Source organism: Pimephales promelas, chromosome 4 (genome assembly GCF_988280905.1).
Source record: "Pimephales promelas chromosome 4, fPimPro1.hap1.1, whole genome shotgun sequence".
Classification (NCBI taxonomy): domain Eukaryota; kingdom Metazoa; phylum Chordata; class Actinopteri; order Cypriniformes; family Leuciscidae; genus Pimephales; species Pimephales promelas.
This window is the reverse complement of record NC_142772.1, coordinates 14,774,845-14,802,183: the sequence shown is the minus strand read 5'-3', so window position 1 is coordinate 14,802,183 and position 27,339 is coordinate 14,774,845. Positions and strand designations below refer to the sequence as shown.

The 27,339-nt window shown below is 39.3% G+C and overlaps 1 protein-coding gene and 2 long non-coding RNA genes across 3 annotated transcripts; 2 read left to right on the top strand and 1 right to left on the bottom strand.

The window, feature by feature from the left end:
- Positions 1 to 1,282: 1,282 nt before the first annotated feature.
- On the top strand, positions 1,283 to 10,786 carry LOC120495101 (uncharacterized). The gene is made up of 2 exons (XR_016168253.1): positions 1,283 to 6,926; positions 8,689 to 10,786. It is a non-coding gene; the product is annotated as an uncharacterized LOC120495101 (long non-coding RNA).
- Positions 10,787 to 11,423: 637 nt separating this feature from the next.
- LOC120494993 (uncharacterized) lies at positions 11,424 to 14,827 on the bottom strand. Its single transcript, XR_005625960.2, has 3 exons — positions 14,751 to 14,827; positions 14,222 to 14,291; positions 11,424 to 13,028 (listed from the first exon to the last, which is right to left on the bottom strand). It is a non-coding gene; the product is annotated as an uncharacterized LOC120494993 (long non-coding RNA).
- A 5,159-nt stretch (positions 14,828 to 19,986) lies between these two features.
- On the top strand, positions 19,987 to 21,768 carry LOC148981657 (uncharacterized). The gene has a single exon (XM_089129729.1). The coding sequence runs from the start codon at positions 20,066 to 20,068 to the stop codon at positions 21,515 to 21,517; it is 1,452 nt and encodes a 483-aa protein (XP_088985855.1). The 5' UTR covers positions 19,987 to 20,065; the 3' UTR covers positions 21,518 to 21,768.
- The last annotated feature ends 5,571 nt before the right edge of the window (positions 21,769 to 27,339 follow it).

The following is a 27,339-nucleotide window of genomic DNA, read 5'->3' as shown; positions in this document are numbered from 1 at the left end:
TCTCACGTGTTCTTGAGACCCCGGCCTGGATATATGCCCAAGGTTCCTACCACTCCCTTCCGGGACCAGGTGGTGAACCTGCAAGCGCTGCCCCTGGAGGAGGCAGTCCCAGCTTTGCACTGCTCTGTCCAGTACGTGCACTCCGCACCTACGTCGACAGAACGCGGTGTTCAGGACCTCAGACCAGCTCTTGTCTGTCATGGGGGGAGCCAGAAGGGAAGGGCTCTCTCAAAGCAACGGCTGTCTCACTGGTTAGTGGACGCCATTGCTTTGTCTTACCAGCAGCAAGGCCGTCCGTGCCCCCTTGGTGTGACGGCCCATTCCACTCGGAGTGTGGCCTCCTCTTGGGCTCTAGCGCATGGCGCCTCGCTAACAGACATTGCAGAGCTGCAGGCTGGGCGACACCAAACACCTTCGCGAGATTCTATAATCTGCGAATTGAGCCGGTGTCCTCTCACGTACTCGCTTCCGCCAGTACTGGACCCGCTTAGGTGTCTTCGCTTGCTCGCCATTCCACTCCCCGGATTGGATAAGTGCGATATTTCCTCAGTGTCTTCCGTTGAAGCCTTGAGTCCTCCAGCACCGACGATGCGAGCACCACTGCTGTTGCTCTGGATGCTGGCTAGGTGCCTCCATGTGCACGGTTCCCTATGGTAACTGTCTCATGTGTATTATCCACTGTAAGCCTCTCTAAACATGTGTCTTCCCTTGGCAAGCCATCTGCCACCCCTGGAGTTAAATTCTAGTAGCCACCTGCGGTTGGTGCTCCAGTGATCTCCATATGTGTTCCTATGCGGCCATATGTGTATTGTAAGCCCTCCTTTGGTAGGCATCTGGTAGCATGTCCCTCCCGGGATATGTTTCCCAGTGTACCTGGGTTCCTGTGTCAAAGTAGGATCCCTGGTTTAAGTTATGTTCAGGGGTCCAGACTTTCGCAGGGCACTGGAAGATAGCTTGAAGATGGCGTGATGGCACTGACCCCCATTCTCCGTCACTTCTGACGTAACTCGAAGTGACTACGAAAGGGAACGTCTCGGTTACGGATGTAACCCTCGTTCCCTGAGTAGGGAACGGAGACGTTACGTCTCCCTGCCACTTCTGCTGTACCGCTGGGTAGACGCCGGAGTTCAGTCTTGGCTCCTCAGCGAAGACATACTGCGGTTGCGTTCACTTCCTCCTTTTATACTCACGGAGTAGGGCGGAGTACGCTATGCAAATTTCCGCAGCCCCAAGGCATTGCATGCCATTGGCTCGTTGTTAAATACTCGAAGAGGATTGGCTTTCATGCGAAACCCCCATTCTCCGTCACTTCTGACGAGGGTTACATCCGTAACCGAGACGATCTGGTGATCGATGGCGGTCCTTCTCCTGTTTGAATACGATTTTTCCGAAGTGAACTAATTCGTTTTTTGCTGTCAAGCTTAATGTTGAACCATTTTCTTCTCACTTCTGGGACTGTTCGATTAACAGATGAAACTCCATTAACTGCATCTGTAATATGCTGCCAAGCTTCCTTTTTTAGGACCTGATAGGCCACTATGTACGCTTGAAAATAAAATGTGGCGTTTTGAATGAACTTCTGATAATAAAACTTCAATTTCTGCATCCGAGAAATCTTTCTTTTTCATTCGCATTCATGTTATTATATGCATATACAGGGGTTGGACAATGAAACTGAAACACCTGGTTTTACAACACAATAATTTGTTAGTATGGTGAGGGCCTCATTTTGCATCCAAATACAGCACCAATTCATCTTGGGAATGACAGATAGAAGTCCTTCACAGTGACCAGAGGGATTATGAGCCGTTCCTCTTCCAGAACAGTGTCCAGGTCACTATATGATGCTGGTGGACTCGCTCCTCCAAAACACCTCAATAATATTTAGATCTGGTGACTGTGCATGTTCAACGTCACTTTCATCTTCATCAAACCCTTCTGTCACAAGTCTTGCTGTGTTTGTTGGTGCATGATCATGCTGATACTGTTGGAGAATTCTGCTTGTCCTATGTACATGTGAAAGAAGAGTGCTGTACATGTGAAAGAAGCATGCTGTGCATGTGAAAGAAGCGTGCATGTGATGTAATGCCAAGCAGAAAAAGCTAGGGTCTTAGGGCACATGAGGACAGGGACGAGAGAGTGGAAAAGTACCCAAAAAACACTTGTAGCACAGATGCAGGTGTTGGGAGGCACTGGGAGAGAAACAGATTGTATACAATGTAACAATGTGCCACTGGGAAAAGTGTACTGAAACAAGGAGCCCATTGTGTAAAAAGAAATGATACGCATGCGCAAGGAAGTTTGCCCCAATTAAAAATAAAATGATAATGCAGGTGTTTTTAATCTGGGAGGAGTAATAAGGAGGCGCAAGGAGATAAAAGATAACAATTTGAGCGCTAATTGGCTACCACAAGGTATAAGAAATGAGTGCAGACCATTGTAAGATCAGATGGCCAGCTGGCATCTCACTTTGTTGAACTGCTCAATAAAGTTGCTTTTCTGAGACCCAAAACCTCGACTCTGCACAATTTCTTCAGGACCTGATCCGGACTTTGATGATTTGAATTGAGACTTAAAATCTGCCACAACATAATTGGCGAGCGGCAGCCAGGAGCTTCGAGAGGGGAGCGGCCGTGGTGACGACGCCTGCTGGTGACCCCACGAAACAAAAGGTCGACCAAAAACAAGGTAAGCAGCTTTTGCTTAATTTGTTTCGTGTGGTCCCTGACAGAGCAGTCACCTTGGTTGGTAATTATTGTTTGATATTTAAATACATGCTAAATAAATTAAACCCCGCCGAAAAACGAACCTAAAAAGATTAAATTTAGTAAGGCAAAAATAAGTGGAAAAGAAAAGTCGAGATCTTGGGTCAAATGAAGAAGAAGCGCATGCTTATGAATGTGTAAATTCTCACAAGAGGTGCTGTGAGAGAACCTATAAGAGGTGCTATAGGTTCATTTGTATGAATGTGTAAATTCTCACAAGAGGTGCTGTGAGAGAACCTATAAGAGGTGCTATAGGTTCATTTGTATGAATGCGTAAATTCTCACAAGAGGTGCTGTGAGAGAACCTATAAGAGGTGCTATAGGTTCATGTGTATGAATGCGTAAATTCTCACAAGAGGTGCTGTGAGAGAACCTATAAGAGGTGCTATAGGTTCATTTGTATGAATGTGTAAATTCTCACAAGAGGTGCTGTGAGAGAACCTATAAGAGGTGCTATAGGTTCATTTGTATGAATGCGTAAATTCTCACAAGAGGTGCTGTGAGAGAACCTATAAGAGGTGCTATAGGTTCATTTGTATGAATGCGTAAATTCTCACAAGAGGTGCTGTGAGATTGCATGTATGCTAGAGTGAGAGCGCGCCGAGAGAAGTGTGTGTGTGTGTGTGTGTAAAGAGGGAGCACGCGCTGGAGAAAAGTGTGTGTGGGAGAGAAGTGTGTGTGAATTATGCTGCAGCTGCTGTAGAAGCGCGCCGGCTGGAAAAGTGCACAGAGTAGAAAAAACTGCAGAGAAGTAGAAATATATATATATGAGCTAATTGGAAAATAGATGAAAGACAAAAGTCAAGACAGTGAAGAAAAATACAGAAAAGCAAATATTGGAAGGCAAAGAATATTCAAAAAATTGGCTTTGTTTGCTTGGACACTCACTAGAGTGTGAGCGCTGTGACCCTGAGAGAGAGACACAGCCTTAGGCAGAAAGATAAGAAGGTATCAAAGTGTTGAATGAGTGTGGTGAAAGTGTGTGAATGAAAACCCGGGTGTGTGAATGAATATACTAACAGAACTAAATAACTAACTAAATAACTAAGTGTGTTTGGATTGAGGTAAAGAACTAAGGAGGGATATCTTTTTATTTTTAATCTTTTGACACCTGAAGATAAGAACACATGTGGACCAGAGTGAGAGATCATTATGAGAAAGAGGATAGAGATCACAGAGAGAAAGAGAGGACGAAGACAACTTTAAACAGGCATTAAAACTAACCAAAGTCATTAAGGATCACTCCTGGTTTGAAAATGAGTTTATAGATGACGAAGGGCAGAGACAGGAGTTAACAGACCAACGGAAAAAATAGCTTTTTAAAAAATTGACAAAGATCACAAATTTGAATCATCTTGAGCAAGAATGGCCCTTAATGGATTGGCGTGATGTGATTAAAAAAAAAATATATATATATATATATATATAATAAAAAAAAATAAAAAATAAAAAAAAAAACAGAATACTCAGACCTAACCTGAACAAATTTAACCTTTTTAACCTGAAAAGAAATGCGTAGTACACTTGGTCTATGATTTTGAGGATTGAGGATTTTGAGGAACATGCATATAGTGATTCCAGGGCCAGTACAGAGGGAAAATTACACAATCGTTAAAGTCAGATAGGGAGGAGAAATCAGACCAGCACTGGTGGATATTTTGACTAGTTTTGAGAAGCAACCCCAACCATACCAGTGGGTAGAAATTCATGGAAAAAAAAAAAAAAATGTAATGATGGACAAATAGAAGGGGTAGGAGAGGAGATGGGGAGAAAAATCTTAAACAAAGAAAGAAGAAACTTGATATTTATTTATTTGAGCAATTAAATTCAGAAACATGCCATAAAGAGTAATTAAACATTATGGGGAGACTATGAAGTGAAATTTTTAATAATTTTGCTTTTTCGTCTATTTGGCCATTCTTCTGACTGCAGGAGCTGTGATCTGGACTGAGAAAAACAGCCTATTCTGAACAATAATTCGGCTTTGTCTATTCATTGTTACAAGAAAAATAAAGAGTAAAAGTATGTGTGTGCGCGTCCAATGAACAGATTAGGACTGTTTGAAAAATAATGATATTCATTTATGATATTCATTCATAAAGAGAAACTAAAATTATGAAAGAACACTTGTTTCCCTCTCATATAGCACAAGTAAACAGTGACTGTGATCTGAGAAAGAGAGGCAGAAAGGAGGGGCTGCCTCTGACAGAGAGAGGAGGGGCTGCAAAAAGATAGTGAGACTGTGTGGGTGTGAGATGAAGGAAAGGAGGGAGACAGAGAAAGAGTTCAACTTTTCTAGTTCTGACTAGCTTATAAACCAGAAAGTGAGTACCATTTGAGAGATCTTATTTGTAACTGTCATCAGAGGACCTGTAATAGAGGAACTGCGTTTTTAAAATACCAGGGAAAGACTAATCAAATACCTTAATAAATGTCTGACCATCTTGGTGAAAACTAGTTAAGAACAGATGCAATCTGGGGTTTGTAAGGTAAAAAGGTGTGAAAAAAAAAAAAAAAAAAAGATAATTAAGATTAATGGGGCCGACAACTGTAGATATACCAGGATCAAAATATTAGTTTTGCAACACCAAGGCTATATGAAGAAAGCCTAAAGAGAAGAGAGACATCCAATGAAAGTTTGGCAAATTTAATGAAGGATTTAGAGTAAGACACAGGGACTAATGAATGGATAAAGAAAGGGAAGCCCTGAGAAAAGAGCTGACAAAGATGTATTTCTGAAAGCAAAAGACAGACAATCAAAGGTTAACTCAAAAATTTGCAAATCAAAAATTTCTAATGATTGGTCACATACATTTTCAATTGGCCTAATTGGGTTTTATGAATTTAATTGTATCAATTGTGGCAACAGTCAAGTGTTCAAAAACAGTTTACAAAGAGATGAAATAGGATTGGTGAATTCTGCTAATCCAGTCAGAATTAAAAATAGGCTAGTTTCAGAATTACAGAGAAAACACCAATAAAATAATTGATAAGAAATTAACGTGAAAGAAACTACTAAAATTGAATAAATGTTAGTTGACCGGTCTATAGGGAAATTGAATTAATAAGCAGGCCTAACAGGGATTGATATGGTGGATTGTGAAAAACTGGTGGCCATCAAAAATACTGGAGTGTTCTACTTTGTATTAGTGGTTTGTGGAGTTCCCAAAAGAATAAGTGACAAAAAGGATTATAGAAATATCTGACATTTGGAGATATATAAAGTATATACAGAAAAAGAGAGAGACATGCTAGATGTGAGTATGATTGACCTGTTATACTGTATAAAGTCATGGCCTATGATGTTTGTATCTTGTTATCCCTGGGAGACAGTTTGAAATTTGATATATTGTAGAAATGTAGATTTTTGAATTGCGTTATTTTAAATAATACATTGATTGTGTTGAATGAGCAGGATTGGGTGACCAAGCTTAAAAAAAAAAACACTTTTAACAGACGTATACTGTATTGTATTTTATGCATTTTTACAGTAATGAGAGTAATTAATTTAATCCTAAAATGTTTGAGGGAGTAGGGATCGAAATAGCAAGTGATAAAAATACCATATAAGGCAATTCAGACGGACTGATAGGCTGCTATTTTCTGCATTCTGCAAAGAAGAACATGCTTGCTCAAAGAAGAACTGCTGTTATCAACCAGATGAGACTTCTGAAATTAAGGGACAATTGAAAGAGATGGTTGAAGAATTTATAAAGTATGAATTTGATTAATGCGAATCTCTGAGTGTTCATTTTCCAGATGACACCAGTCAGCTTTTGGGGCATCTGCCTCGACATGAACAACAGCAACTAGACTGTGCAACAAGTGAGATTTTGGTTGGTGGGCCTTCATCCTCCCTGAAAATATGAAGTTGAAACTTCTGAGGAGCTGGGATAGACAAAGACTGTGTTGATGGAGAAACAACCAAGAAAAAACATCCTGCCATTCTTCAAATGTGCCTCCTCCGTTGCTTGGCCAAAAACCAGGCTGAGGAGAAGCAGAGAGACTACAGCATCCAGTCCAACCACTGTGTCAGAACATGACGCCAGACCCTTGAACGAGGACTGACAGATCAAATGCATTGGATGAGGAGAGAAACATGACAGCAGCCCAACCAGTTCAACTGATCCAAGCAGAAGGACTTCATCCTTTCTTAAGCAGGTGATGCGTCTTAAATGATCACAACAGAGACCGCTTATAGTTTCATTGATTGGCCATATTAATTGTATTTTGATTATACACTGGTCCAGCAGCAGTTCTCTATGTTCTGTTAGGCTAACACTCTATTTGCTTTCTTTCAATAGACGTCAGTCCAGCTGTAAGCATTTAATAATGCTAATAATATAATTAAAAGAAAAGAAGTCAAGTGCTTGCGTCACTAAATAATTAATTAAAGCCGAGACTGGACTTAGCAGAGTGAGAGAATATTGGATTAATAATAATAACAACAAGAGTAAATGCAGCATTAGATTATTTAAGATTTTGTTAATTAAACAGAGAATGTTTGGGCTATGCTTTCAAGGTAGCTGGTATAAGCTTGAGTGATTGTGAGTTCTGTATTAAAAAAGGAGAGACAAAATGTGTCAAACAACAAAAATGTGGATGATAGAGCTATGATGCTGGTCACTCTATCTTGGTCAATAGTCATTTTTGAGAAGTAAAATAGTTACTACACAAATTATAAACACGTGATATCACAAATTTTGATATTACCGGGGATTATACGATGTTGATATTGTGGGTCATGAATTTGAGATTATGATGAGATCTAAAGTAATTTAAAAGATTATGAGGAGAAATTAAATGAACAGATGAATGACAAATTAGATTAGATAAACTGATAATCTGTCTTTTAAACAGTTGACCTACCAGATAATTTGTTATATTATATATTAAAAAAAGTGAGGTTTATGACAGAGGTGTTTAACACAATCAAATGGCAACTGATGTCGGCCAGCTGTGTTGTTCAAAGACGTGGACATTGTCACATGGGGAATGCTACACCACAATATTCAGTAGCTTTTGTCATCAGAGTTGTATTAACAATTTTGTATTAGTGATATTCGTACCTTGAAATTTAGGATAGATAATTGAATATAAAATTAAGTCTATATCAGATAAGTCCAGAAGGCAGCAACACCCTCAACTTTAGATTGGACAAATGAGGTATTAAAGGAATTAAAATAATTACACTGGCAAACCTTTTTAATTTAAGATGTGCGTGGTTTTTTGACCATCGCACAAAGGGGGGAAGTGAGTAAAAATATAAAAAGAGAAAAAAAAAAGAAAGAAATTTGATGATAGATGATTTTAAAAGAAGATTGATGATAGCCAAATGCAATATTTCTAAACAACGTCAGAATTGGTGTTAGAATAGATTTGATTGCCATGGAAGGACTTATGATAGCTCCATTACCACTACTGAACATCCTGATTCCTGATGCGCACAGACAGTTTTGATCACTGTGCAAGGGGGGAAATGTGAGAAAGATAAAAAGACAGGGAGTTTGGTCCCCATACTTACAGACAAGGGTAGATGAATTTTCAAATGAATGTGAAATAATGTCAGAAAAGGAACAGCAACCCCAATAGGCTCTATTCCAGAAGGACCTTTCATGCATCTAGTGATGGATTGTTACAGCCAAGATGGAGACCATATGCTAGAGACGAGGCAGCAGCAGGACTTAAATTAATATTTGTATAGATAACGCCAAATAAGAATATGGAATGGATTCATTACATATAGTACAATCAGCAGAGATTTATTAATTACACGGATGAAGCACTCGAAGCTCTAGGAGAACAACTAAAAGACACAAGCAAAATGACCTGGCAGAATAGACAAGCTCTGAATTGGCTCCTGGCAGACACAGGAGGTGTGTGCGTAATGTTTGAAACTGACTGTTGTACCTTTATTCCTAAGCGGGCACAGACCTGGATGGATCTTTTACTAGGGACATGAAGAAGATAAAAGAATTAAGACCGGAAGTTGCTACCAATGCGGGGAGAGACAGGAGCTTTGGGTATTGGCTTGACTCAATATTTGCATCCTGGAAAGACTGGCTCATTCAGGTGGGAATAATATTAGCAGCATCAGTTGGTGTTTTCTTTCTGTTGTTTTGTTGTGTTGTGCCTTTTCTCAGATCAATGCTGGCCAGTGCAGCTGCCAAACACATGATCAATGAATCAGTGAGACCAACTGGAGTTGACATTGGATGTGTCAATGAAGAGATTCACCCAAGTGCCCCAGACCTGGATGAGCTGGACGAGTTTCTGTAAAGTAACTAACTGAGACCATATGGAAAGATGGTACCTTATTACTTTTTGATTTTTTACATTTTTACGCTGTTTATGGTTAGAGAGGGAGATAGCCCCACTGTGTATTTTGATTTTGGGGATAAAATCAGTTAGAACATTTAGTGCATGGGTAGAGTAGGCAGTTAGTTAGAGGGGTTTTTTTCTACATTCCTTTGATTTTGTATAAGGGCTGTCTTTCTGGGAATATTTACACTCATATAATCTCTTTCTATATAGCATGCTTATGTAATCCACAAGAAATATTTTTACTATAATCACACCACTGGTCACAATTATAAGTATGTGAATGTAAGGGGATGCTAGAAGGTCTGAAACAGGTCATTGTCCGTGGTACGAGATAATGCAACCAGAAAAAATGAAAAGTCAAGAATGTTTTATTATTACTACTCACTTTATGTCACGGTATATACCACCTTTTGAGTATATTCATATATAATGTGTTATGAAACTAAAAGAATGAAGGAAAAGGATTAGAAGGAATGTAAGAAGAGATTAAAAGTAAGTTCTTACTTTAAAGAAATGATGCAGTATGAGGGATTGAGATACAAATGTTTTCATTGTCATTGTTTTTTTATATATATATACAATCTATACTCCTGAAAGTAGTATGTAGAAGTGCATTAAGGAAAAAAGAAAAAAGAGAATGGTGATATTTTACATGGTTGGAACATGTACATGTGTGTAGTAGATAGAGGAACTATACGTGAAGCGCGGTCACCGATTGTCAAAGAAGGCAAGGGCAGACTCAACTGGTGGTTTAAAAACCCGCTGTCTGCTCCAACACCAGATAGCGCTCCAAGGCAACTTGAGCACCTCTGGCAACGATGGAGCAACCCAGATAGCACTCCAGGCCACCGGAAGCGCCTGCGAAGTTCCTCTGGCACCGTGGGACAAGATAAAGATTCAAAAATGCAGGGAAACACAAAGAAACATGCCTCTTAAGCTGATGATGTAAAAGGAGGGTAGGATCTTTTACTCCACTCTAGTCAATGGAGGGTGGAGATGTTTGGTCCTGCTTCTCCTCCAGGGTGCACCTATGTGATGTGGGTTAGATTGGTAAAAGGTGAATGGTCTATATTGACCATATTGGTAGAAGGAGAGAAGACCGACTCATAGAGATGCATCCTGGGCACAATTATTGAGTGTGGGACTAGAGAAAGTCCCAAAGGGGGGCTATGTTGGAGAATTCTGCTTGTCCTATGTACATGTGAAAGAAGAGTGCTGTACATGTGAAAGAAGCATGCTGTGCATGTGAAAGAAGCGTGCATGTGATGTAATGCCAAGCAGAAAAAGCTAGGGTCTTAGGGCACATGAGGACAGGGACGAGAGAGTGGAAAAGTACCCAAAAAACACTTGTAGCACAGATGCAGGTGTTGGGAGGCACTGGGAGAGAAACAGATTGTATACAATGTAACAATGTGCCACTGGGAAAAGTGTAATGAAACAAGGAGCCCATTGTGTAAAAAGAAATGATACGCATGCGCAAGGAAGTTTGCCCCAATTAAAAATAAAATGATAATGCAGGTGTTTTTAATCTGGGAGGAGTAATAAGGAGGAGCAAGGAGATAAAAGATAACAATTTGAGCGCTAATTGGCTACCACAAGGTATAAGAAATGAGTGCAGACCATTGTAAGATCAGATGGCCAGCTGGCATCTCACTTTGTTGAACTGCTCAATAAAGTTGCTTTTCTGAGACCCAAAACCTCGACTCTGCACAATTTCTTCAGGACCTGATCCGGACTTTGATGATTTGAATTGAGACTTAAAATCTGCCACAACATAATACAGTTTGAGCATCAGGTGCTCATGATCCTCCAGAAGGGTTTGGTAGTCCTCGGCAGTGTCGTGTCCATCAAATACAATCAGGATTGTCATGACATTGGAGCTCAAACCATCACTGATCCACCCGTGCTTCACTCTGAAGATTGGCCATCAGGCATATAGATGTGAAACCTCCAACATTGGCCAGTGTTTCAGTTTCATTGTCCAACCCCTGTAGATGTCAGTCAGATATAATGGGCCTGATTTATGAGAATGAACGTGCACGCGCATCCCATTTACGACTGGTTGGAATTCACTGACACACACACACATTTTACAATCACATCTGACGTTTACGAAGTATTTGTGAATCAGGAGAAGAGTTTTCGGGAAGGTCTCTTTACACGCAAATCACTCTCATATTTACTCGCATATTTACGAATGTTTTATGAATAAGACCCATTGTATTTACTCTGTGCATATACTGTATAATGTTACTATGATAAAGGCTCCAGTAATAATTTTGCAGTTGCAGTCCTATGACTTGAACGTAAAATATGCACACATGATGATGAATAGCTAATCTTTATTTCATTATTAGAAAGGCTGTACAGCTTTTGATATGTGGGAATCTACAGTAAACTAATGACAAAATCTGTGTGTTTTAGTCTAAATCAGGAAACCGCAGAGCAGCCGAGTACATCTGCGAGCCCTGCCTTAAGGTCGCATCATAGGGGAAGGTGAAGGAGGCAGTCACACTTTCACCTGTCAGATGTCCAGCACCACCAGACCAGCTGGAACAAGGATGGAAGACCGAAAATGATCCTGATGTGGCCCCCATTCCACAGTTTTGCCCCGACTGGAACCTGGAGTGCAATTGGACACCTCCACAGAGCAAAGCCCCCTCAGCCTTTTCAAGCTCTTTTTTTAGAGCTGATTCAAGGACATTGTGTGCCAAAGCAAACAAGCTGGCAGAGAGAAACATTGCTGCTGGGAAAAGGTCCAAGTGGACCACCATCAACCCGGCAGAGAAGTTCAAATTCATTGGAGTTCTAAAGCTCCCAGCAGTAAGAGAATATTGGAAGAGAAAAAAACATTTTTTACAATCAAACATCAAATATTGAAACATCAATATTTCAAGTCTTTTAAATGAATTGCACAGTGCCATCTAGGGGTGGTTTTTGGATATTTTGTAAATTGAGACTATAGAGAATATTCCATTTTAATGAACATTTGGTTCCCTTTATATTCTTATTTCTGTATTTTTCACAAAAAAGTATGGTGACTGCAGTCACAGAAATGTAAATATTTGTTTTGTTTCTTTATACTTTTTCACCCAATTGTTTTTGCAGGTGTTCTAAAGCCTTTGAGGAATAAATATTTGTTGTGAATAACTTTCTTTATGTTTCGTATTTTTATAAAATAAAAAAAATAAAAATTCTGTTTTTGTATTTCTTGGTGATCACATATCACATTTTAACACATATAATTGTCTCAAAAAGTGTATTGTCAATGCATCCACATTGTAGCTGAGAATCTACAGAATCCAGAAATATGTCTCTATTTACTCTGCTATGAAAATTGACCATTCCAGAAGCCATACATCCCCTTAGACTTTGAAGTGCAATATCTATGTAAATTCATATTATTTACAAAACTGTAAATGTTTTTTTTTCTGCCTAAACCTGTTTTATTCTTAAAATTGATTGTGTCTTCTTGTTGTATTTATATGTGTGCACTGCAAGATTCAAAACCAAGATTCCCTGTTTGTAGCCTACAAGCACACTATAATTAAAGCTCTTTCCGACTTTGATTCTGAACTTAAGCGACTACACCCACCATACAGCACGGATGTGAAGTGTTCTCCTGATTTCTGATTCTCCATATGATCTCTGATTGATTCTCAATTCCATGATCCCTTTAAATAAGAGATTCAGGTTTGAAAACCACTGCTCGAGATAAAGGTCACTTATTCTTCTCAGCGGCCCATAATATCAGTTCAGTTGGAGTGTCTTGTAATTTAAGCTCCTGTTGCTGATTCCATTCCTCTGTGTGGCAGGTTTCATCCTCATCATCATCTCCTTCCTCCTCGTCCTCCAAGCCGCTCTTTGTCCCCACTGGAATCATGTGGCCATGAGACTCCAGCAGGTCAAGCTGGTTAAAGCCTTCTGGAAACTCCATCACTGAGCGAGAGAGAAGTGAGATATGAGATGGGACACCCAAAAAGTAACGTCATTTGGATTTGGACCCTTTTAAAGCATGGCAGAGAGAGAGAGAGACCCTTTTTGGGTCACCCAAAAAGTAACTTCATTTGGAATTGGACCCTTTTAAAACATGGCAGAGAGAGAAGTAAACAGCCTGCAGGCCGGATTTCCCGATAACGATGTATCTTAGCTCTTAAGAGCGCTCTCTACGTGCAAGGTTACGAACGATCGCAGCAATTCCACGTGTGTTTCCCAAACATGCATTTAACATTAACGCGCGAGAACGCGTTCTACGTGCTACTTAAGCGTCGCTATCCATTCCCGAAGTGCTGAAATATAACCTTATATAACCTAAGTATAACCTAAATATAACCTGAAATATAACCTAAGTCGTATTTTGAACCTAATAATCGTCATTTGTTGTGGATTAGAAATCAAGACAAATCTATATGGATATAAAACACCTATACAGGCTGACAAAATGGCTGAAAAAAAAAAAAACAAGAGAAGATAGGCTACCTTTCAAAAAGATAAAATTAATGTCCTTCCAGAGGAGATAGAGGGAAACAAAGATTTTATTTTTAACAGATTTAAAGGACACCATACAAATAAGGAAAAACAAAACATCTGGAAGGACATGTCACATTGCAAACTAACTGCAACCGTGTTCAAAGATCAGGGAAGGAGATCCAAAACATGGCTGGTTTTCGTGCACGTCAGCAAGTCATTGACAGATTTTTTTTAATTCATCACTATTTTGCCCGGTCTTTAAAGCATATTTCCCAGATTACTTAGCCTATTTTATGATTTTTTTTTTTCATTCGTTTAATTTAGATGTGTAGGCTATTTCTATTTTTTTCTTCCCTTTTTAATTATTTAATTTATTAATTTAAACAAAACACGAGTACAACAAAGTGTACAATCAAAACCTATATATTATAGGCTACTTACGTTGCATTGTAATCTATTGAATAAAGTGTAATCTGCCGGTTGTCCTGCAGGTGACCTCATAACTCTGTCTTCTTACGATGCACTTGGGGATGTACGATTACTCCAGAGCACTCGTAGTTCTACGAAGATTTTCAAGTGCTACTTAAGTTACGATGCTTTTGGGAAACAGAACATAATATTAAGATCATTCGTATGATCGTTTTTACCATCAACTTACTTACCCCTTCTCCACAGCACCGAAAATTCTCCAGCGGAGCTCAACGGCTTACGATGCTTTTGGGAAACGCAGCCCTGATTGAGAAAAAATGATCAAACAAACAAAACGGTTATCATTAACTTAAATTTAGGGTTCCCAAGTTTATCAATAATTACAGACAAACATTAGTTGCTTATGGGTTTTTTTTAACATTGTTTAAATCGTTTAGATGTCAAATTCATGTTTATGATATTGCTAGAAAAAAAATTAATTCGAATAAGGACTACATTGACGTACATTGGTTTTCTATAATTTAACATTAGATACCATAATTGTTTCATAGTGCCACCACAGTAAGTTACCTTCTTATTTAGTAGCTGACTGACAGAAAGATCACTTTCTATCGATGTTACTCTTATTTAAACTAGTAAACACTTGCTTTTCATTGAATGACAGGCATTTTCCAAAAACTCATCGATGACCAGCTGTGTTCACGTTGAGCACAGCATTCTATTACCAAAATGACTGTGTTATTCTAAAATCTTTGCTATTACCAGAGAATGTCTGCTTTTACTCTTCTGCTTCTTCTTCTTCCTCCACTTCTTCTTCTTTATGGCGGTTGGTAAACCAGTTTAAGGTGCATTTCCGCCACCTACTGGGACGGGAGTGTGAAGCCTCGATAAACGAAAGGGAAAAAAATAAATCAAATAAAATGAAAAAGAAAAAAAAAGACGAAATCCTTCTAATAAACTCTGTATCTCTTAAATATTTTAAAATCAAATTATACACCAAACCGTTTCTGTGCATTCTGAATATTATTAACTGTAAAGCTTCTGTGCAATGCGTGCATAAGCAGATTGCATAGAACATAGCTTGAACAGCACTTTGGAATGAGTTAGTTATTGAATGCATTGAACTAAAACAAAATTGCATATTACTTTGATCGTATTTGCAATGCAATTCCTAGCAAATTCCATTGCATATCTCCCTAATGAGCTAGTTCTTGAATCCATTACAATGCAACAAAGGACACATTTACTAATATGTAATTTTTCAATGCAAAGCGCTTGATCATCTGTGCAATGCGTGCATAAACAGATTGCATGGAACATGGCTTGAACGCACTTTGGAATGAGTTAGTTATTGAATGCATTGAACTAAAACAAAATTGCATGTAACTTATTCTTCAATGCACAGCCTTTGATCGTATTTACAATGCAATGCCTAGCAAATTCCATTGCATATCTCTCTAATGAGCTACTTCTTGAATCCATTACAATGCAACAAGGACATATTTACTAATATGTAATTTTTTAATGCAAAGCACTTGATCGTCTGTGCAATGCGTGCATAAGCAGATTGCATGGAACATAGCTTGAACGCACTTTGGAGTATAGTTATTGAATGCTTTGAACTAAAACAAAATTGCATATAGCTTATTCTTCAATGCACAGCCTTTGTTCGTATTTACAATGCAATGCCTAGCAAATTCCATTGCATATCTCTCTAATTGAGCTAACTCTTGAATCCATTACAATGCCAACAAAGGACATATTTACTAATATGGAATTTTTCAATGCAAAGCGCTTGATCGTCTGTGCAATGCGTGCATAAGCAGATTGCATGGAACATAACTTGAACGCACTTTGGAATGAATTAGTTATTGAATGCATTGAACTAAAACAAAATTGCATGTAACTTATTCTTCAATGCACAACCTTTGATCGTATTTACAATGCAATGCCTAGCAAATTCCATTGCATATCTCTCTAATGAGCTAGTTCTTGAATCCATTACAATGCAACAAAGGACAAATACACTAATATGGAATTTTTCAATTCAAATCGCTTGACCTTATGTGCAATGCGTGCTTAAGCAGATTGCATGGAACAAAGTTTGAACGCACTTTGGAATTAGTTAGTTATTGAATGCATTGAACTAAAACAAAATTGCATATGCTTATTCCTCAATGCACAGACTTTGATCGTATTTACAATGCAATGCCTAGAAAATACCATTGCATATTTCTCTAATGAGCTAGTTTTTGAATCCATTACAATGCAACAAAGGACATATGTAATTTTTCAATGCAAAGCGCTTGATCGTCTGTGCAATGCGTGCATAAGCAGATTTCATGGAACATAGCTTGAACGTACTTTGGATAGAAATTATTGAATGCATTGAACTAAAACAAAATTGCATATAACTTATTCCTCAATGCACAGCCTTTGATCTTATTTACAATGCAATGCCAAGCAAATACCATTTCATATCTCTCTAATGAGCTAGTTCTAGAATCCATTACAATGCGACAAAGAACATATTTACTAATATGTAATTTTTCAATGCAAAGCGCTTGAAGAATAAGTATATGTAATTTTGTTTTAGTTCAATGCATTCAATAACTAACTCATTCCAAAGTGCGTTCAAGCTTTGTTCCATGCAATCTGCTTATGCACGCATTGCACATTAGGTCAAGCGATTTGCATTGAAAAATTCCATATTAGTATATTTGCCCTTTGTTGCATTGTAATGGATTCAAGAATTAGCTCATTAGAGAGATATGCAATGGAATTTGCTAGGCATTGCATTGTAAATACGATCAAAGGCTGTGCATTGAAGAATAAGTTACATGCAATTTTGTTTTAGTTCAATGCATTCAATAACTAATTCATTCCAAAGTGCGTTTAAGCTATTTTCAACTAAAACAAAATTGCAAATAACTCATTCCTCAATGCACAGCCTTTGATCGTATTTACAATGCAATGCCTAGCAAATACCATTGCATATCTCTCTAATGAGCTAGTTCTTGAATCCATTACAATGCAACAAAGGACATATTTACTAATATGTAATTTTTCAATGCAAAGCGCTTGATCGCATAGCTTGAACGCACTTTTTAATGAGTTAGTTATTAAATGCATTGAACTAAAACAAAATTGCAAATAACTTATTCTTCAATGCACAGCCTTTGATCGTATTTACAATGCAATGCCTAGCAAATTCCATTGCATTCTCTCTAATGAGCTAGTTCTTGAATCCATTAAAATGCAACAAAGAACATATTTACTAATATGTAATTTTTCAATGCAAAGTACTTGATCGTCTGTGCAATGCGTGCATAAGCAGATTGCATGGAACTTAGCTTGAACGCACTTTGGAATGAGTTAGTTATTGAATGCATTGAACTAAAACAAAATTGCATGTAACTTATTCTTCAATGCACAGCCTTTGATCATATTTACAATGCAATGCCTAGCAAATTCCATTGCATATCTTTCTAATGAGATAGCTCTTGAATCCATTACAATACAACAAGGACATATTTACTAATATGTAATTTTTCAATGCAAAGCACTTGATCGTCTGTGCAATGCGCGCATAAGCAGATTGCATGGAACATAGCTTGAACGCACTTTGGAATGAGTTAGTTATTGAATGCATTGAACTAAAACATAATTGCATATAACTTATTCCTCAATGCACAGCCTTTGATCTTATTTACAATGCAATGCCAAGCAAATACCATTTCATATCTCTCTAATGAGCTAGTTCTAGAATCCATTACAATGCGACAAAGAACATATTTACTAATATGGAATTTTTCAATGCAAAGCGCTTGAAGAATAAGTATATGCAATTTTGTTTTAGTTCAATGCATTCAATAACTAACTCATTCCAAAGTGCGTTCAAGCTTTGTTCCATGCAATCTGCTTATGCACGCATTGCACATAAGGTCAAGAGATTTGCATTGAAAAATTCCATGTTAGTATATTTGCCCTTTGTTGCATTGTAATGGATTCAAGAATTAGCTCATTAGAGAGATATGCAATGGAATTTGCTAGGCATTGCATTGTAAATACGATCAAAGGCTGTTCATTGAAGAATAAGTTACATGCAATTTTGTTTTAGTTCAATGCATTCAATAACTAATTCATTCCAAAGTGTGTTCAAGCTATGTTCCACTAAAACAAAATTGCAAATAACTTATTCTTCAATGCACAGCCTTTGATCGTATTTACAATGCAATGCCTAGCAAATTCCATTGCATATCTCTCTAATGAGCTTTTTCTTGAATCCATTAAAATGCAACAAAGAACATATTTACTAATATGTAATTTTTCAATACAAAGCGCATGATCGTCTGTGCAATGCGTGCTTAAGCAGATTGCATAGAACATAGCTTGAACGCACTTTGGAATGAGTTAGTTATTGAATACATTGAACTAAAACAAAATTGCATATAACTTATTCTTCATTGCACAGCCTTTGATCGTATTTACAATGCAATGCCTAGCCAATTCCATTGCATATCTCTCTAATGAGCTAATTCTTGAATCCATTACAATGCAACAAGGACATATTTACTAATATGTAATTTTTTAATGCAAAGCACTTGATCGTCTGTGCAATGCGTGCATACGCAGATTGCAAGGAACATAGCTTGAACGCACTTTGGAATGAGTTAGTTATTGAATTTATTGAACTAAAATAAAATTGCATGTAAGTTATTCTTCAATGCACAGCCTTTGATCGTATTTATTTACAATGCAATGCTGAGCAAATTCCTTTGCATATCTCTCTAATGAACTAGCTCTTGAACCCATTACAATGCAACAAAGGACATATTTACTAATATGGAATTTTTCAATGCAAAGCGCTTGATCGTCTGTGCAATGCAGATTGCAAGGAATATAGCTTGAACGCACTTTGGAATGAGTTAGTTATTGAATGCATTGAACTAACGCACTTTGGAAAGAGTTAGTTATTGAATGCATTGAACTAAAACAAAATTGCATATAACTTATTCTTCAATGCACAGCCTTTGATCGTATTTACAATGCAATGCCTAGCAAATTCCATTGCATATCTCTCTAATGAGCTAGTTCTTGAATCCATTACAATGCAACAAAGGACATATTTACAAACGTAATTTTTCAATGCAAAGCACTTGATCGTCTGTGCAATGCTTGTATAAGCAGATTGCATGGAACTTAGCTTGAACGCACTTTGGAATGAATTAGTTATTGAATGCACTGAACTAAAACAAAATTGCATATAACTTATTCTTCAATGCACAGCCTTTGATCGTTTTTACAATACAATGCCTAGCAAATTCCATTGCAAATATCTCTAATGAGCTAGTTCTTGAATCCTTTACAATTCAACAAAGGACATATTTACTTATATGGAATTTTTCAAGGCAAATCGCTTGATCTTTTGTGTAATGCGTGCATAAGCAGATTGCATGGAACATAGCTTGAACGCACTTTGGAATGAGTTACTTATTGAATGCATTGAACTAAAACAAAATTGAACATATCTCTGGCCAAAGGGTCCTCAACATGGTTTTTTTTTTTTTTTTTTTTTTTTACTATATAAACTCATGGACACCTTCTGATTTTACGTCAGCCATACCAGCAGTCTATTTTTGACCTAATGAACATATTTTTAGCCAAGGAGTCCATTTTGAACTTTCTAAACATTCTCATTGACTATTTCATATGTTACATCACCCAGCCCATATTTGTGTTACATGTGTGTCCTGTGGTTCCCCATTCTTTGTGTATTTGGTTCAGTCCTGTTTCTAGTTTCCCGCTCCTCGTTTGTATTCAGTCCCTTCACCTGTGTTTGGTTAATTTGCCCCAGCTGTGCCTTGTTCCCCTAGTCTGTTCTAGTGTATTTAAACCCTGTGTTCTCCTCACTCATGGTCCGTTCTCGTTGATGTATAGTGTGGTTACTGTTTCCCTGAATTATTTGATTAAATTCCTGTTGACCGGGTTTCCTTGTCTCCTTGTGCTTCCTGGGCACCACACTACCGTAACAGAAGAACGGACCTTAAAAAAAGAAGAAGAAGGTGAAGAACTTTATGGCAGAAGACAAACTCCTCTTCATTTCCCAGAATGGGCGATCGTTGGAGGGGTATGTGGAAGAGTTCCTGAGTCTTTCTCATCAGGTGAGCTGGGGTAACTCTACTATTAATGCCTGCTTCCGGATGGGACTGGATGATGGTAAATTATTCAGATTTATCTCCCCTGATGATTGTTACAGGTCAATCCCTGACTTCATTAACTATATCCTAGAATTACATGGTTCTAATTTCTTTGTTGATATAGTAGAAAACAATCAAAATCATCCAGTCCCTACCCACAAGCATGTGGATGCCCCAGTTCATCCTGAACCAGCACATTTCACATACCTCTCCAAGGGTTCGAAGTCCTCCGGCTCATCCGAGATGGTCTCAGGGGAAGATCTGGCGAGTCCAACCCAGTCCGTAATCCACTTCAGCCCCACCGAGACCGCCCAGGGTCCAGAGCCTCATCCTGCAGAGACCGTCCAGCCTGAGAGCGTCCAGCCTGAGCCCGTTGCCTGCCCGCCAGCGCCTGAGCCCGTTGCCTGCCCGCCAGCGCCCGTTGCCTGCCCGCCAGCGCCTGAGCCCGTTGCCTGCCCGCCAGAGCCTGAGCCCGTTGCCTGCCCGCCAGCGCCTGAGCCCGTTGCCTGCCCGCCAGCGCCTGAGCCCGTTGCCTGCCCGCCAGCGCCTGAGCCCGTTGCCTGCCCGCCAGCGCCTGAGCCCGTTGCCTGCCCGCCAGCGCCTGAGCCCGTTGCCTGCCCGCCAGCGCCTGAGCCCGTTGCCTGCCCGCCAGCGCCTGAGCCCGTTGCCTGCCCGCCTGCGCCTGAGCCCGTTGCCTGCCCGCCAGCGCCTGAGCCCGTTGCCTGCCCGCCAGCGCCAGCGCCTGAGCTCCACGCCAGCCCTGCCGAGCCTGAGCTCCACGCCAGCGATCCCGAGCCTACTCCGCTGGTCCCGTCCAGCACCGATCCCGAGCCCACTCCGCTGGTCCCGTCCAGCACCGATCCCGAGCCTACTCCGCTGGTCCCGTCCAGTCCCGAGCCTATCCCTGAGCATGTTCCTGAGCCGGTTACTCTCCCCAAGAAAATTTTGGGGGGGGGATATAGGACTCCGCCATGGCCACCTGGAAAAAATAATCCACCCTGGGCCCCTGCGCTACCTGATCCACCCTGGGCCCCTGCGCTACCGGCTCCGCCCTGGCCACGCCCTCAGCCTGCTCCGCCCTGGCCACGCCCTCAGCCTGCTCCGCCCCGGCCACGCCCTCAGCCTGCTCCGCCCCGGCCACGCCCTCAGCCTGCTCCGCCCTGGCCACGCCCTCAGCCTGCTCCGCCGTGTCCACGTCCACGTCCTGCTCCGCCCTGGAGGCTTCCTGCTCTGGATAGGCCTCGCCCTGGTCTGCCTCCAGGGCGCCCACCCCCCCACCCCATTGAAGTTCTACGGCGCGAGGTCGCGCCTTTTCGGGAGGGGGCGTAATGTTATATGTGTGTCCTGTGGTTCCCCATTCTTTGTGTATTTGGTTCAGTCCTGTTTCTAGTTTCCCGCTCCTCGTTTGTATTCAGTCCCTTCACCTGTGTTTGGTTAATTTGCCCCAGCTGTGCCTTGTTCCCCTAGTCTGTTCTAGTGTATTTAAACCCTGTGTTCTCCTCACTCATGGTCCGTTCTCGTTGATGTATAGTGTGGTTACTGTTTCCCTGAATTATTTGATTAAATTCCTGTTGACCGGTTTTCCTTGTCTCCTTGTGCTTCCTGGGTACCACACTACCGTAACAATTTGCCCATTGAAAATATTTCTGACCAAATGGTCCCTAAAAAGCAACTTACTATATGTTCTCAAAGACTCTTTCTGTTGTTAAATCAACAATACAGTAGTCCATATTTGAACTTCTGAACATATATCTGGCCAAACGATCCTCGGTCATGAACTTCTATAAATTCTCTTAGGGTAGGTTTAGAATCAATCTCATCTGCGGACCCTTTATAACCCTTTATGGCTGATATACACAGAAGAAGTCTATGAATTTATATTGTGAAAAATATATATATTGAGGACCCTTTGGCCAGTAATATGTTCAGAAGGTCAAATATGGACTAAATTTTAAGGTTTTTAAAAATATAAACTCAGACTCCTTCTGACGCTAAATCAGCAGGACAGATGTACATATTTGCTGCATATATTTCTTGTTAAAAAAGTACTTACAATGACTATGTCAAAAATATTCAAGATCGAATTCTCTTTGGATGTGTTCAGTAGGTAAAAAATGGGCTCCTGTATGGCTGAGGTAACATCAGAAGGAATCTATGAGTTTATGGAGTAAAAATCTTTTTTTAGGACACTTTAGCCAGAGATATTTTCAATGGATCAAATATGGAATATTGTACGACTGAAACAACATAAGAAAGAGTATTGAAGTATGTGTAGGATGATCAAGATTGAGTCGTCTTTTTCCAGAAATATGTACAGTAGGTCAAATATGGACTTCCTGGGTGATTTAACAAAAGAAAGAACATTTTTGCCCAGAAGAATTTTCAATGGGTCAAAATTGAACTTATTTCTGGTCAAAGGTTCCTCAAAAAGTTTAAAACAATATAAACTTTTAGACTCCTTCTGATGTTATATTTAGATAGGTCAATTTTGACCTCCAGGAACACATTTATGCCACATTTCCAGAAGAAAATGTGAAGTGGAGCTTGAAGCGGCAAATCTCAGCACCCGGTTGCTAGGGTGTTCTGGGAGGTTGCTACGGTGTTCTGGGTGGTTGCTAGGTGTTTTTTAGGGTATTCTGGGTGGTTGCTATGGTGTTGCTATGTGGTTGCTAGAGTATTTTGGGTGGTTGCGAAGGTGTTCTGGGTGGTTGCTAGGGTGTTGCTAGGTGGTTGCTGGGGTGTTCTGGATGGTTGCTAGGGTGTTGCCAGATGGTTGCTGGGGTGTTCTGGTTTGTTTCTAGGGTGTTCTGGGTGGTTGCTAGGCTGTTGCTTGGTGGTTGCTAGGGTGTTCTGGTTGGTTGGAGATTTACTTCTCATGATGTCATTTCAGCCAGAAAAATATTTGACCTATTGAACATGTTTCTGGCCCAAAAGTACTTGATCTTGAACTTTCCATACATACTCATAGACTCCAGCAGATGCTTCCTAAGCCATAGAGAAGTCCATATCTGACCTATTGAACTCATTTCTGGTCAAAGGTTCCTCAAAAGGTTTTAAACAATATAAACGTATAGACTCCTAATGTTAAACTAGCTATACATAGGTCAATTTTTGACCTCCAGAAACACATTTATGGTCCACGGGTATTTGATGTTTGGGTTAATATACCGAGAGCTTTGCTTCTCATGATGTCATTTCAGCCAGAAAGATATTTGACCTACTGAACATGTATCTGGCTCAAAAGTACTTGAGCTTGTACTTTCCATTCATACTCCATAGACTCCAACAGATGCTTCCTAAGCCATATCTGAAGTCCATATCTGACATATTGAACTCATTTCTGGTCAAAGGTTCCTCAAAAAGTTTAAAACAATATAAACTTTTAGACTCCTTCTGATGTTATATTAGATATACATAGTTCAATTTTGACCTCCAGGAACACATTTATGGCACATTTCCAGAAGAAAATGTGAAGTGGAGCTTGAAGAGGCAAATCTCAGCACCCGGTTGCTAGGGTATTCTGGGAGGTTGCTACGGTGTTCTGGGTGGTTGCTAGGGTGTTGCTAGGTGGTTTCTAGGGTGTTCTGGGTGGTTGCAAGGGTGTTGCTAGGTGGTTGCTAGGGTGGTCTGGTTGGTTGCTAGGGTGTTGCTAAGGTGTTCTGGGTGGTTGCTAGGGAGTTGCTAGAGTGTTTCTAGGGTGTTCTGGGTGGTTGCTAGGGTGTTTTAGGTGTTTACTATGGTAGTCTGTGTGGTTGCAATTGTGTTTCTAGGTGGTTGGTAGTGTCCAAATTACTATAGAGTTTTTATAATGTTTTTTGCAATTGATTTATATATCATCAAAAGGAGTCCATAAGTTTTTCAGAAATAATTTCAATAGGTCAGATGTGGACAATTCTATATGGCCTAGGAACCATCAAAAGGAGTTTATGAGTATGTAGAAGGTTCAAGATCAAGTACACATGGGCAAGAAATATAGTCTGAAGGTCAAATATCTGTCTGGCTAAAATAACATGATAAGAGGTCATTCTGTATAGTATCCTGATTTTCAAAAAACACTTTAGCCAGAAATATGTTCAGTAGTTAAAATAAGGACTCTTGTATGGCTTCAGTAACATCAAAAGGAGTTAATGAGTATGTTTAGAATGTTCAAGATCAAGTACTCGTGGGCCAGAACTATGTTCAGTAGGTCAAAAAGGAACCTATCTATAGCTCATGTAATATCAGAAGGAGTCTAAAAATTTTTCTTGTTTAAAAACTTTTGAGGACCCTTTGACCAGACATGAGTTAAATACTTAAGATATGGACATTCTATATGGCTTAAGAAGCATCAAAAGGAGTCTATGAGAATTTATAGAAAGTTCGAGACCTAGTACTCGTCGGCCAGGACTATGTTTGTGGGTCAAAGAGGAATCTCTGGGCCTAGGAAGAAGTCTAAGAAGTAGCATAAGAAGTAGTCTATTTAGTATGTATAGAAAGTTCAATATCAGGGACTCGTGGGACAGATATATGTTTAGTCCGTCAAATATCTTCTTGCTCATAAAACATCATAAGTAGTAAATATCAATGTATAGTCACCTAATGATCTTTTTAAAGTACCCTTTGACCAAAAATGAGTTCAATGGGTCATATATAAACAATCCATATGGCTAATGTGTTCATTAGGTAAAATAAGGACTATGTATGGCTTCAGTAACATCAAGAGGAGTCAATGAGCATGTTTAGAAAGTTTAAGATCTAGTACTCGTGGGCCAGATCTATGTTCAGTAGGTCAAATAGGAACCTTTGTACAGCTTATATATCATCAAAAGGTGTCTATAAGCTTATATTGTTTATAAACTTTTGAGGACCCTTTTACCAGAAATGAGCTCAATAGCTATACTACGCACTGTAAAGCTCATGTGATGTTTTCTCGTCTGTGCACAAATGAATTAGTTTGTAAAATAGAAATGCATGCAAAATCACGTCATATCTTTTCATTGCAACGAGGAACAAGTTAGATATGTCATGCAATGCACTGAAACACATCTTAGGTGTTTTCTTTTCATTGCACAGAGGTTAGTTATTGCGTGCATGCATAACGAGGAACAAGTTAGATATGTCATGCAATGCAATGAAACACATGTTAGATGTTTTCTTTTCATTGCACAGCGGTTAGTTATTGCGTGCATAAGCATAATGAGGAACAAGTTAGATAAGTCATGCAATGCAATGAAACACCTCTTAGGTGTTTTCTTTTCAATGCACAGAGGTTAGTTATTGCGTGGATGGGCATAACGAGGAACAAGTTAGATATATCATGCAATGTGATGAAACACATCTTAAGTGTTTTCTTTTCATTGCACAGAGGTCAGTTATTGCGTGCATGCTTAACGAGGATCAAGTTAGTCAGATATGTCATGCAATGCCAGGGTTCTCAAGTTTGAGCAAAAGCTTGGAGTGAGATCACATGCGGTTAGGGGAGGAGCCATAATGAAGCCCCGCCTCCAATTTTACCCATTGTTCATAATTAACCAGAAAAAATTGAAATTATAACAATTAGTAAATCTGATAAATGACAGAGCAATTCATCACATCAAATATACTCTTTAATGCAGTATTACAAATATAGCTAACCAAAAATATAACAAATTGCTCCAAACAGTTTCAAACAAATCTTTAAAAATTGCATTTTGAATGCGTCTTCTAGACGAATGATTTATTGTGTGGTGGGACATTGAGAACAAATGGACAGATTAGAGTGCACCACCTCTTCCACTGTCTCCTCCTCTAATCTGGCATCCTTTTTAGGGGGCTTACCCTTTGGTGCCCAAAATGACAAAATATCTTTCTGCTTTTTTCTGACATCTTTGAAAAATACAAATGCAACATTATGACAATGATTAAATATTAAGCCTACCCAGAGCAATCTGCTGTAATACATCCTTAATGTAACTAGAAAGACTATTAATATTACAGTATAATATAATTTAAAATAAAATGAGTAAATCTTCATTCCTTTCCATACCCACTAACATTAGTTAGTTTCAGATAACGTAAGATAGCCAAACTGAGCCTGGTTGCAAAGTAGTTGTAGAGTTTTTGACTGCATCAATAATAATGTACGATGGGCATTATATTAAATGTTCTAGCCTAAAAATGTTAGACGAGCTTCTTCCAACTTACCTTCTTCTCCATCATCACGACACATGTGTTGCGCGATGTTGTTGGTTACCTAGTAACGAACGTACGGTGGCCGAGGATGTTCCGTCCATTTCCGTGTGTTCGCGCTACTGAATGACATGTCATTGTATAGACGAATCCGGCGAAACTACCGGAAGTAAGCGGGGCGCCATTACTGAGCTGTTGCTGGGTAGCGTTGCGCCATTGCCTCCTATTGTTTTAGTTGCAACTTGCATCCACTGGAATAAACAGCCCGCGATTTACGACTGTCACTAACGTTACAACGTTATCCCTTGTATAATATTGAGTGGGTAAACAGTTTCCGTTATAAATTGTTTCAATGGTGGCAGTAAAATTTCAATTTTGAAGAGAAAACACTGTGAATACCCCGGGTCGACTGCCCCTGTCTGGTGCCGTACGGTTTACAGATTTCCTGGGCGAGTACAAGATGTGGACATTCGAGTATAATAACAATTATTTAATGACATAAGTAAAAAATATATAATAATATGATATAGTGATCAGCAAAATCTCCTCTCTTGCTATTTTTTCTATTCAATTAACATGCTATGGTCATTAAATGGCTTTTCTGAGCTAAATGTAACGTTATGTGACATAATTGTTCTCCTGCTATTATATTGACCTCTTTCCATGGTTTAGAAACACTAATTGGTCGATATTATGTATACTTTCTAGCTGTAACGCTACCTTACCCTTGCCCGTTGCAATGTGAAAATGAGATAAATAATGGACACAAATGAAAAACATGAATTTGTTTATTTGATTTCATTCATTTATTTATTTATTGATGCCAAATGGACAGATCTTTTTATAGTTTCATCGTTAGCAAACGTTAGCCTAGCTAGCTTGCCAAGCTATTTTCATAAATAACGTTAATCTGTAAGATCGTTTGTACCTTCATCTGTGACTGGAGGCCACTGCAGTCACAGATCAAACCAACAAGTCATTCTGCCTGGCTGTAGCTGTCATCG

Excerpts from the sequence above, each read along its gene's own strand:
- LOC148981657 (XM_089129729.1), top strand. The coding sequence starts at position 20,066 with ATGGCAGAAGACAAACTCCTCTTCATTTCCCAGAATGGGCGATCGTTG.